This window comes from Pipistrellus hanaki (genome assembly GCF_964339955.1).
Source record: "Pipistrellus hanaki genome assembly, chromosome: 2".
Taxonomy (NCBI): domain Eukaryota; kingdom Metazoa; phylum Chordata; class Mammalia; order Chiroptera; family Vespertilionidae; genus Pipistrellus; species Pipistrellus hanaki.
In genome coordinates this window covers 126,391,656-126,403,877 of record NC_140504.1, presented here as the reverse complement: position 1 = coordinate 126,403,877, position 12,222 = coordinate 126,391,656, and the positions used below count along the sequence as shown (strand labels likewise).

The following is a 12,222-nucleotide window of genomic DNA, read 5'->3' as shown; positions in this document are numbered from 1 at the left end:
TCATGAAACCATCGGCCAAAAAGCAGAAAATGGATGAAGATGTGCAAGATTCGGTAGACTCTACTTAGTCTGTCTTAAAATTAAAAAAATGTGTGTTTTTTTAAAAAAAATTATGTTTTTAGATGTATCTAAATAAAAATATGTCATCTTAGCATATTTTTTTTATGTCATCTTAGCATATTTTATGCTACAGAACGAATTATTTTTTTTAACATGTATTGTTATGGGAAAACGATTTTCACATAACAAACTTTTCGCATAACAAGCTTGCTCCTGGAACGAATTAAGTTCGTTGTGTGAGGCACCACTGTAGCTTACAGAGGGTTGGGAATCTGACATTAATCTGGTAGGCTATGAAGGATCATTTTGGATTTTTGTATAGAACAGTTACATGGTCAGAACTGTACATGAAAGAAATTAATCTGGCTGCAGGATGTAGGGTAAATTGTGAGTGGAGAACATAGGGTAGATAGCAATCTGCGTTTACTTTGTAATAACCACTTTGTGTGTCAGCCACCTTGTGCTAGGTGATGCAGCAGCAATAACCTCAAAAGTTCAGTGGCTTGAGACAACTCAGGTTTATTTCTCTGTTGTTCCATGTCAGCAGAGATCATCTGTGGCTCTTATTGTGTCACTTCAATCTGGGCTCCCATCTGAAGGAATTGTCCCTATCTGGGACTTGCTGTTATTGGGGGATGGGAGAGAAGGAAAATCATGCACTGGCCTTTTAAAGCTGGCATACATCTCTGTCCTCGTTGAATTGACCAAAGCAAGTCACATGGTCAGAGCTGATGTCAGTGAGGTCAGGAATATATTCCTCCCACCAGAGGTACTACAGTCACACAGACGTGTAATCTGCTTATAGGGAGGGCAGTAACTAAATTGGAACAGTAATACAATCCAGTATACTTTATCATTGTAAACCACATTTGTAAAAAATGCCCACGAAACAAACAAAAAAGCCTTTGAAACGTAGTGCTGCTGTTATACTTGAAATTTCTACAGGGTCTGCCCCTCCCCTCTCTCCTTCTTGCTGGCTTTGTTCAGAGCCAGGTGTTCCCACTGCAGCTGTGTGCCTGTAGGTGCCTAAAGGTGTCACTGACAGGGGACCTGATAAAAAGGAGATCCATCTCCCCTGCCTCTTGGCATTGATCCGTCTCCAAATCCAGAGCAGTGGAAGCCTGTTAGAACAGGCAGTGTCGTGAATCCCGCTTAATCCCTCTCCCATCCCACCTCAGGCTTGGGTCATCCCCAGCAGAGTGAACTCTGTCAACCTTTCCAGTTTGATCTGACGGCACAATAAATGTTTGCAACCTCCAAACTCCCTCTGGTTTTCTACCCTGGTAGCCTGTGGCCTTGGGGTCAACCCAGCCTCCTGTCTGTGCTGGACGACCAGGCCTGGTCCAGCAGGGGGAGATGAGGTGAGCGCAGGGGTCCTCAAACTTTTTAAAGTGGGGGCCAGATCACGGTCCCTCAGAGAGCTGGAGGGCCGGACTATATGAACTACTAATTCCTACTGTAACACCTCGACTGCGCTCACTGCCCAAAAAACCTGGCGGGCAGGATCAGACTCTGCGGGCCGCATGTGGCCCGCGGGCCGTAGTTTGAAGACCCCTTACTGGTGAGGTATTGATTTGGAGGCTCTAAAACAGATCCAGACATTGGTAGGTGATGTCAAGGTGACTCAAATTCAGCCTGGTTTTATTTTTTTTCCTTTTTAATGAGCAACAACAAACATTTAGAGACAAAAGGATTATATGGTATACACTTAGACATTTACATCTTCTCTTTGGGACTTTTTTTAAAAAAAAATTTCTTTATTGGTTTTAGAGAAGAAAGGAGAGTGTGAGAGAGAAACATTGGTTTCTTGTTCCACTTATTTATGCATTCATTGGTTGATTCTTGTATGTATCCTGGCAGGGGATCGCACCGCAATCTTGGCATATCAGGATGACTAACCAGCTGAGCCTCCCAGCTCAGGCTCTTTTGGGCTCTTTTTGTTGAAGAGTAAACCTGTGTTTGTAAACACCCACCTTACCTTTTGAATGTGCTGTTGGAGAAGTTATCTAGGTGGCTAGTTTTTTTGTTTTTTTTTTGAGAAGAAGCAATCAGAGCCTAAAAGAACCAGAAATGCCACCGATTGTGGATTTGTGACATCCCAACCCTCTCCCCTCAGTAACTGTGGAACAGATTGTAAAACTGAATGATCAAGTATTATGAGTTGGAGTTGAGTTAGTGCTAAGTAGAAGCTCTTTATTCTGTCATAATATTAGTCTGGGGTTTGGTAGAACTTGTAACTATTTAAAAAAAATTTAAACTGAATGGTTTTACCCAGATTCTAGCATCAGTTGTTAAAGAAAGACTGGTTTGACTTACTTCTTGGTCCCTACGCCACAAATTCCATCAGATGCTTGGGACCAGTTAACTGGTCAAGAGATTATGGAACTGTGAGTGGTCCAACTTGAGTCCCCATGTGCATCTTCCCTGCCTTCTTCCCTGAACATAGGCTTTTATATGATTTGCCATATTAAAACGTGGCAGCAAGCCATGGGAACCAAATGGCTGGAGTGGAGGTTAGTACAGTTCTCCAAAGAAAAAGTGCTTTTTCTAGAATAAATGGGGTCTGGGATTCTAGACAAAAAAAAAAAAAAAAAAAAAAAAAAGAGTGACTGTTCACTACATCTCTTCTCTAGCCCCACTGAAGTTGGGTATTGGAAACTTTTACCTTCACATCATGATTATTTGCTAATTGTTTTTTTCCCTCTTGTCTTATACCTGTTCAGTCCATCTTCCACATTGTTGCCACAATGGTCATTCCAAAGTAAGAATATGACCTTGTTATTTGCCAACAAGCCATCCCAGGCTTCTTAAGGCACATAAAGTCTCACGTGGTCTAGCCTCTGCCTACTCCCTGTGTTTTCCTTCTTTCTTCCCCGCTCATTGTTCTTTGCACACTGCTCAGCTCCTCCTCATCTCAGTTGCTTGTTGGCTTCTCCTTCACCTAGAATGCCTTTCCCACTTGTTTTCTCAACCGTTATCTTTCAGAATTCAGCCCACGCTTTGCCTCTTCTAGAAACCTTTCCTGGGCCCCTTTCACCCCACCCTCACCTTGCCCTGCAGTGTAATTATTCCTTCTTGCCCTATACTGACTTCTATATATTGTACTCTCCTTTTTTATTACTTCCCTCTAATAGAGGGTGAGATCCTTATAACTGGGGAACTCTTAACTGGCTCATAATAGCTACTCAGTAAATGCCTTTTAAATGAATGCAAAGATGAATCAGTTGTCTGAAGAGACATTCTCCATGAGCCTTTAGAAATTTAGATTGCAGTTGAGAGTACTACTTCTCTCCAAACAGTCGTTTCCTAAACAGACTGAATTCCCTGAGATCAGGAATGATGCCTATTGCTGGCTGGTAGATGTGCAGCAGAGGCTGTTGGCTTGCTTTAAGTCTTTAAAATGCTTTGACATTGCCGGAACCAGTTTGGCTCAGTGGATAGAGTGTCAGCCTATGGACTGAAGGGTCCTGGGTTCAATTCCGGTCAAGGGCATGTACCCTGGTTGCAGGCACTTCCCCAGTGGGGGGTGTGCAGGAGGCAGCTGATCGATGTCTCTCTCTCATCGATGTTTCTAACTCTCTATCCCTCTCTCTTCCTCTCTGTAAAAAAAAAATCAATAAAAATATATTTAAAATGCTTTGACATCTTCCCAGTCAGGCAGTGTCAACTACAATTCAAGATATTGCTTGTGGCCGAAACTGGTTTGGCTCAGTGGTGGAGCGTCGGTCTGCAGACTGAAGGGTCCCGGGTTCGATTCCTGTCAAGGGCATGTGCCTGTGTTGTGGGCACATCCCCAGTAGGGGGTGTGCAGGAGGCAGCTGGTCAATGTTTCTCTCTCATCGATGTTTCTGGCTCTCTGTCTCTCTCCCTTCCTCTCTTTGAAAAATCAGTAAAATATATTTTTTTTAAAAAAAGATATTGCTTGTGTACACATATAGGCATATGTAGAGGAAACGATTAATTGCATTGTAAAAAGACAGCAGTCTTGACAGCTTTTGAGTTGGGAAGGTGGTGTCCGTCCGTGGAACTCACCGGTAGCGAGGGGGATCATTCTGGCAGCCCTTCCTTGGAGCCAGCAGCAGAGATGCACAGGCACAGGCACAGTTCGTGCTGCTGGCAGAGCTGCTTTTGCAAATAGCAGTGGTGAAGGTCGTTCCCGTCAGAAGGCCTTCCGTGTTGGGCTTTCCCTTCCGTTTCAGTCGAGCTTCTCCAAGGTGAATGAAGTTTAACTCTTTTTTTTTTTTTAATGACTCTTCACATCTCTGATAATAGCAGAAAAAGAGAAAATATTTGAAGCTTGGCATTAAAGGAAAATTTTAACCTGACTTGAAATATAGTACTTTAATTTTTTTCTGTCTGACTCATTCTCATAACCCAGTATGGTGACATGTGAACAAATTTGGCATGTGTCTTTTAAATAAATTATATTCTCAAGTTGACAAAGTTGAAAAGTAACCACAAAACAGGACTTCGGCAAACCAATTTTTATAAAATTGGAGAAATGGATTTGTGGAGAGATATCTTGGGCTCAGTTTTCAAAGTAGATAGTAGCCAGAACAAACTGTTAATAGCAGCGGGGTGTGCAGATGTGAACAGTGGATTGATTGTGAAAAGGGAGAAGGATGACAGTATAGAATGAAAGGAGATACACAATCCTTCATGCAGACAAAGCGAGTTCTTATAGAGTGTGCTTTTTCCCCCCAAACCCTTTGATTCTGGATTTGGGAGCTAGGAGGTAGTGTGTTTTGCATTGATGCCTTTGACACAGAACACAACAAACTGTAGCAACTCTACTCAGGGCAATGTGGACCTTCTTTGGCTTTTCTCTTTTCGCTATTTGATTCAGCAAATGCTGAGCACCTATGGACTATGTCTATACCTGTAGTGATAAAGAAATGAATTAGCACAGTCCCTGGCTCAGAAAACCTCCCAGCTTGATGAGACTATAAAGTACTTAGGATGTGCCTAGTACATAGTAAATATCCCATAGGTGGTAGCTGTACTGTTAACTGGGGAGAGGAGCCCATGAGTAGATACTGTTAATACTGATAACAGTAGCTGTTTTACACTGAGTTACTATTATGCACCAAGCATTTATTGGTATACATTTTGTTTAAATTCCTACAGTCCTATTTTAATGTAAAATGTACAGTTATTTAGGTAGAGTTATTAGAAAGATGGAGCTATCAACAAAAACTGCACAGAATAGGGGCATAAATGTGGAGAGGAGGAAACACTGGAGAAGGTGACATTTAGGCAGTTCTTAAAGAAGGATTTGTAGCTCACTGGGCAGAAAGTGAGGAGAGGGAGGAGGTTTCAAAAAGGAGGGATTCCCTAATACAATCTACATTTTCTTTTCTTCTTTTCCCTCTTGGACTTCCCACTGTGCTTAATACACCCAGAGGATTTCTTGGTGATTGGTGGAAGTTTTCAGAGCTGAAGAGATGGCTGACTCTTGACATATATATAGATAAATATGGGAGCTTTCTTCTCTCTTCTTAGAAACTAAGATTGAGAATTCAATAAACATCTGACGTGCAGCACCAGATGATGTGAAAAGGGAGATGTTGACAAAGTACTGCTGTATTATCCACTCTACTAGAGGCCTGGTGCATAAAATTTATGAATGGGATGGAGGGGGGGCGGGTCCCCTCAGCCCAGCTGTGCCTTCTCGCAATCTGGGGCCCCTTTGGTAGGGTCCCTAGGCCTGGCCAGTGATCAGGGCCTATCGGGGCTTTCCTTCCCCTGGCTCCCAGCAGTTGGCCTCCTTCCTGCTGCTGCCACTGCTTGCCATCCTTGCGGCACTGCCCCCTTTTCCCCACCACCAGTCACTTCCCTCTGCAAGCAACAGGCATGGGGTATGATCACTGGCCAGCCCCACACATCCGCCACAGAGTCACTGGCCAATGGCCTGGGCCTCCCTCTGGGGCAGTCAATCATGGGGCTCCACAATCGATGGCCCCGCAGAGGGAGAAGCCCAGCCCACCCGGCCAGGGCTCCACAATTGATTGCTGTGCAGAGGGTGGGCTGGGCCTCCCTCTGTGGAACGATCATGGGGCGATGGGGGAGCCTCCCGACCAATCGCATCACACTTGCCTTGGCTGGCCTGGCGCCAGTGCATGTCATAGCGTGGTCATCTGGGTGGTCATTCTGCTGTTCCATCGTTCGGTCAATTTGCATATTATACTTTCATTATTATAGATTATTATAGATAGATTTCAGCGTTGCAGAGAATTCATACTCACTGTGTACATTCTAAGCAGCCATCCTATGTGAAAACACAGTTTTACAAGATTAGTTCATTAAAAGGTAGTTCACCAAGAAGTTGCTTTTAAAAAAATACCTTCTCAGAGTATTTTAGTGGAATTATGGACAGTAAAAACATTAGGAAAACCATGGTCTTGTCCTCTAAGAATTAGTATAGCAAAACAAAGAGAACCTGCCGAAACCGGTTTGGCTCAGTGGTAGAGCGTTGGTCTGTGGACTGAAAGGTCCCAGGTTCAATTCCAGTCAAGAGCATGTACATTGGTTATGGGCGCATCCCCGGTAGGGGGTGTGCAAGAGGCAACTGGTCGATGTTTCTCTCGCATTGACGTTTCTAGCTCTCTATCTCTCTCCCTTCCTCTCTGTAAAAAATCAATAAAATATATTTTTTTTTAAAAAAAAAAAAAAAGAGAGAGAGAAAGAGAGAGAGAACCTTTCTCCCTTTCTCTCTCTCTCTCTCTTCTCCCCCCCCCCCTCTCTCTCTCTCTCACACACACACACACACACACACACACACACAATCTAGTAGACAAGTATGAAATTCAGAGTAATAAGCAGTGTCCTTAAGAAAGGTTCATAAGGAGTGACATTTGAGATGACATTGAAAGATTTTAATAAGGACAAATTGGAAGGGAGTAGGCTTTGACTCACTTTGCAAAAAATCTAATGTTTATGTTTAGAAATATTTCTTTGCATAAAATTAAAGTATCTAGAAAATAGATAAAATTATCTTTTTCTGCCTGGAGAAGGATTATGAGCAATATTAAATTTATTTTGAAGAGAGTGTACTTTTTTGTTTTTAAAAATAATTGTTTATGTTTTGTCTTTTCAACTAGATTGTAAACAACTAGAGGACAAAAAAAAAAAAAAAAAATGCCTAATACATATTTGAGTTTCCTAAGATACCTAAAACAGAAAAGTGACAAATAGGCATTTTTTAATTGCTTTCTGGATTACACGTTTTAAAATTGGAGAATGTAGTAGAGAAAGCATACAAGTAGAAAGAATGAAAGGAAACATACAGAGGTAATGCCAAGGAAAGTACCTTTACATTTGGTTTTATGGATCAGGAAAATGACTAGCAAATCACTTTTTTTTTTTTTTAAATCCTCACCGAGGATTCTTTTTCCACTGATTTCTAGAGAGAATAAAAGGGAAGGGGGAGGAGAGACACATCAATTGCCTCCTGCAACTGAAGTACATGCCCCTGACCAGGAATCACAAGGAAACACAAGCCGATGGTCCACAGGCCAACGTTCTAATCACTGAGCCAAACATTTCTGAGAACATGTTGATAACTCTGGTTCTTCAAGGAATGTAGAAGATTCTTTCTTCCTTTTTTTCAAAGTTGCAAATGGAATTTAGCTGAAATGTCAACAGAGATTGGACTTTTGGTTAAGGGTGGGGTTTGGCTATGCTGGATCCTGCTCCCAAGTCCTGGAACTCCTTTGCCTCAGAATACACATCACTCAACAGACTTATTAAAAACAACTGGTAGTAACTTCGCTAGCTGTTCAGTGGTTCACAAAAATGCAGAGCTAACATTTTTAAGGGAGTGATGAAGGTGGAGCAGATGTGGACTGCAAGCTGCAGGGAATTAGATGCTGTTATGAATTTTACAAGTTGCAAATGAAGAGGGAAGGAGTGGGATTCTGAGGAGGTGGAGTCACATTTTATTGAAAACAATGAAGACAATGGCTTTCAGATTTTAAAAACAACTAGAGAACATCTGTACTTTTGGCTCTTTTTCTAGTTGAAGGCACTTGGAAGGTATGGGTGTCTTTACAAATAAATTTCTCACAGTGTTGATTGGCATTGATGAAGCATGAGATTTACACTCAGTCTCCAAAATCCATTTATTTTTTTACTCAGTCCTATGCATTAAGAAGTCCCCCATCTCCCACACTCATTAAGATACCAGTGACTCCATAATGAATAGATGAAATAAGCATTTAGGAATTCCTATGAAATGAGTTAGAAATCTTATTTAGCATATTTCTCTAATATGCTGACTTTGAAAGAAGTAATTTTTTTAAGGTGGTTGGTTTCCAAGGAATCTAAAGAAAATAGTTTTGTTATCTCATTTGAAATATCAATGGATTTTGTATTGGAAAACCAAAACTTCTGTAAAACCTAAGAAAATCATGTTTCCTTTTGTTATAGACCTTTTGTGATTAAATTCTAAGTAAATTTTGCCCATGAGAAGAAAGATAATATTTTGTGGATAGTTTGTAATGCTAACAAGATAGCAAGGAAAATGACTGGACAAAATGATAAGTAGATTATTTGAAATATCTTTGAAACTCTTTTAGTAACAGTCATAACTAACAACAGTCAAACAAATAATTATTTTAATTTCTGTGCCAACTATATACATGATGTGGCCATACTTGTTCATCTACATGAAACATGGAATGATGGTATGGGAGAGGACCACAGTGCTCATCTTGTGACCAAATCTGTGTTTAACCATTGATGGAACCACGTTTCCCCAGAACATGCATCTGAAAGTAATGAAACACCTAAAAATATATCTTGCAGTTTGAACCTGTTTTTATTCAGAACAGTTCTCACATCCATTCTGTATTCTCATCTGCATTCCAAATCCTTTTCCTGGTATTATGTGTTTTGTTTTGTTTTAAGAGATACTACATACAGCAGTTTCTCTGTATAAGGTACTATGAAGTGACCCAGGCACTATGAAGTGCATGAGCTGAAGTCCCCTGATGGCTTCACCTTTAGAGTGGAGGTGAGACCACACTGAACAACACATGGCCTAGTGCCGCGGGAGCTGCAGCGTGCTGTCCGAGTCCATAGAGGGGATGATCACTTACGGCATGCATTAAAACAGTTATAACAATTTTTCTATTCACTTGCTTTAGGGAAAGCCCTCCAATTTCTGGGCTTCAGCTTTCTTACTGCTAAGTGTTTAGTAAAATGATAACCATGACTGGTTTGAGGGATGAGCATTCTAAAACACCTGTGATCAAAGGCTTTGAAATCTTAGACATAATTCAGTTCAGGGATAGGCTGGTATTCGACAAGCAAAGAACAGTTGAATCTATCATTTCTGTCAGTCCCTTTTCTCCTCTGCAGTTTTAACATTTGTCTGAATATTAGGGGACAAACACTTAAAATAAAAAATTTTATCTTTGAGCAAAAACGGCCTTAAACTATTAATTGTTTGTTCGGAATGGAGGTTGGAACAGAATTTTGGAATGATTATTAATTGAGAGGTAGACCCTGAAGATTTGGAGTGGATTTCATTTTATTTCAAGGGGCGTCACTGTGAATGTAAATCTCTAGCAGAATAGCAAACTAAAATAATAAGTTCTAGGTAGGTGTGAAAATGAATAGGAGATAAATTGTTACTTCATTTATATAGCAACTACTAAGAGGAATTCATTGAGACTCTAGAAAAAAACAATAAAATACACAAAAATTGGAAAATAGCCTCTATTGGTCATTTAAAGTAAGGAGAATTGACTTGGATGAAAGGAAAGGAAAATACCCTGGGAATGAACGGTAAGTGGTATAAGATGCCATTCAAAGGTGGTTGTGGAATCGCCTTTTCTGGAAATGTTTAAAAATAAGACAGATCTTCATCTCTCAGGAAAAGTGTTGAAGCTCAAGTCCTGCCAGAGACAGGATGATTAACTGGATTACGCCTGTGTGGTCTCCGGAGTCATTGCAGCAGCCTCTGAATGCAATAAATATTCCACACTCTGTTGGCTGAGTATTGTTTCATAGCTGTTCATTCTAGCCTTGTTTATTGTAAGGCAGAGTGAATGTTTTTATAAGTAACTAAACTGAATTTGGACTTGAGATTGATGATCTCAAGTAAATTGTGTGCCTACTAGAATCCGTTTTAAAAGCACTGAAATAAATAGTTTCAGATATATATATATATATATATATATATATATATATATATATATATATATATTGCTGAAACTATTCAGAGCATAACTTAATCTTTTGACGGATGGAGAAAGTACCTGATTTCATGTCAGGTCTCACTGTCATTAATCATTCAATAAATAATTATAAATAATTACTTTGAATACTGAAGTATACAAATAGGAATCAGGTCTGGTTCCTGCTTTCAAGGGACTTAGTCTACCAGTGGCTTTGAAACATATGCAGAGATAATATACACGATAAGTGAAAAATAGGATAATTGGGGTAGGTGTCACAAAAAGGATTAAACAGTGTTCTGAGAGTTTAGAGGAGACAGCTAATTCCTTTGAACTAACCAAGGAAAGCTTCCTGGAAGAAAAATATATTGAATTGGGCTGTAAGGAGTATGAAGCATTTTGAAGGGTGGAAATGAAGAGAATACCAACTGGGATAGGATTGTAGCTCCAAGGTTTATAGCAATAAATACACAAAAATTGGGAAATAGCCTATATTGGTCATTTAAAGTAAGGAGAATGAAATCTTAGACATAATTCAGTTCAGCCTTAGGCTGGTATTCGACAAGCAAAGAACATTTGTCTGAATATTAGGGGATTCAGACATGAAGCATGAAGAAGTTGGGGGATTTGGGCTGGAAAGGCCTCATTGTGACCGGTCTTATACGCCAGGTCAAAGAGCCTGAGTTCTGTTTGCTCAGAGCTTGAGATCCCTTGGAAATGATAAGCACTAAAGGGTCCCTGTCCGTGGAAGTTTTGTAATTTGCTATTTGGACTACATGGTGAAAAGGCTATAAAAGGGAGCCCAGGAGAAAGTGGCTGCTGAGGTATCTAGGCCAGAGTTAGCTAAGGTAGGTATATCGAGAAATACTAGTTTCAAGGCAGGTTAACATGTATTACATAAGAAAGGGTCTCCTCACTAAAATTAATTGGAGAAATAAAAAGTTAAACAATTAAATGGATGTATTTGCTCTAGGGCTTTTCAGAGCCTTTAGTATTGAGAATCTCAAATTAGGGCAAAATGTACACAATTTCTAACATGATTTAATCTTTTTTTATGGACTTTCTCAAGAAACTTCTGTTCTTTGAGCCACATTTTAGGGAATGTTGCCCTAAGCATTTAATAACGATGGCCGGAAAATGGGTGATGGTTATATGCATAGAAAACAGTGATTAGGTGAGGGACTTAGGGAAGCAGCATCAGTCGTCCTGATAACACTGTAGGCACTCTGTAACTATAAGAAAATGAATGCATGCAAGAGTGAATTACTGATTTCTTAGCACTGGGTCCAAGATTGCATGCTGAAACAAGAAGGAATGGTGTCCAAGATGGCAGTGTGGAGAGTTTTGAGCCTTGGCTATGCTGGAAATAGTAGCGTCATGGAAAGTTAGAGTAATTGCTTTAAGTGAAAGTTGATCATTTTAGTGTTTCTTGAAACGCTCTGGGAGATCCAGCCGGAGGGTTACAGCAGGTGCTGGAACTGTGGGACTGTTGACTTGGAGAGAAGTCATTGTTTTTTTCTCACTGAATGTATCATTTTTTTAAATGTTGGTTAAGATGTATACTTGTTTGAATTATGGATAAATAGCAATTTTCATATATAACTTAGTCTAATACAAGAAGATAACCATCAGTTTAGTCTAATAAAAGAATCTTCAGGGTTAACAAAGCATCAAACCTGTGGTGACAGTAGCAGGCATTCTCATCTTCATCAGTGAGTTGTTGTTTTTTTTGTTTTTGTTTTTTTTGTGTTTTTGGTGTGTTTTTTTTTGTAGTCTGATTTATTCATAGAAGTTAATTAATTTTTAAGTTTAACATTTTGTTCTTTTACTCAGGTATTTGCCTTTGATTATTGCTTTTGGTCCATGGATGAATCTAACACCGCAAAGTATGCTGGTAAGTTGGCTGTCTTTCTGCAGCTAAAGGTTGGGCCTCTTTTTTCCATTACACCTGTTTTCTTTAATTATTCTGGAGTTCTGTTTT

At 40.0% G+C, this 12,222-nt stretch overlaps 1 protein-coding gene across 10 annotated transcripts in view; it reads left to right on the top strand.

Annotated features, from left to right (window-relative positions):
- The window catches only part of KIF13A (kinesin family member 13A), a 203,350-nt gene that overhangs the window by 97,589 nt on the left and 93,539 nt on the right, over positions 1 to 12,222 (top strand). For all 10 annotated transcript variants that reach the window (XM_084872710.1, XM_084872705.1, XM_084872704.1 and 7 more), the window contains one exon: positions 12,075 to 12,135. In XM_084872710.1, the coding sequence (XP_084728836.1) occupies positions 12,075 to 12,135 (61 nt within the window). The remainder of the gene's footprint in view (positions 1 to 12,074; positions 12,136 to 12,222) is intronic.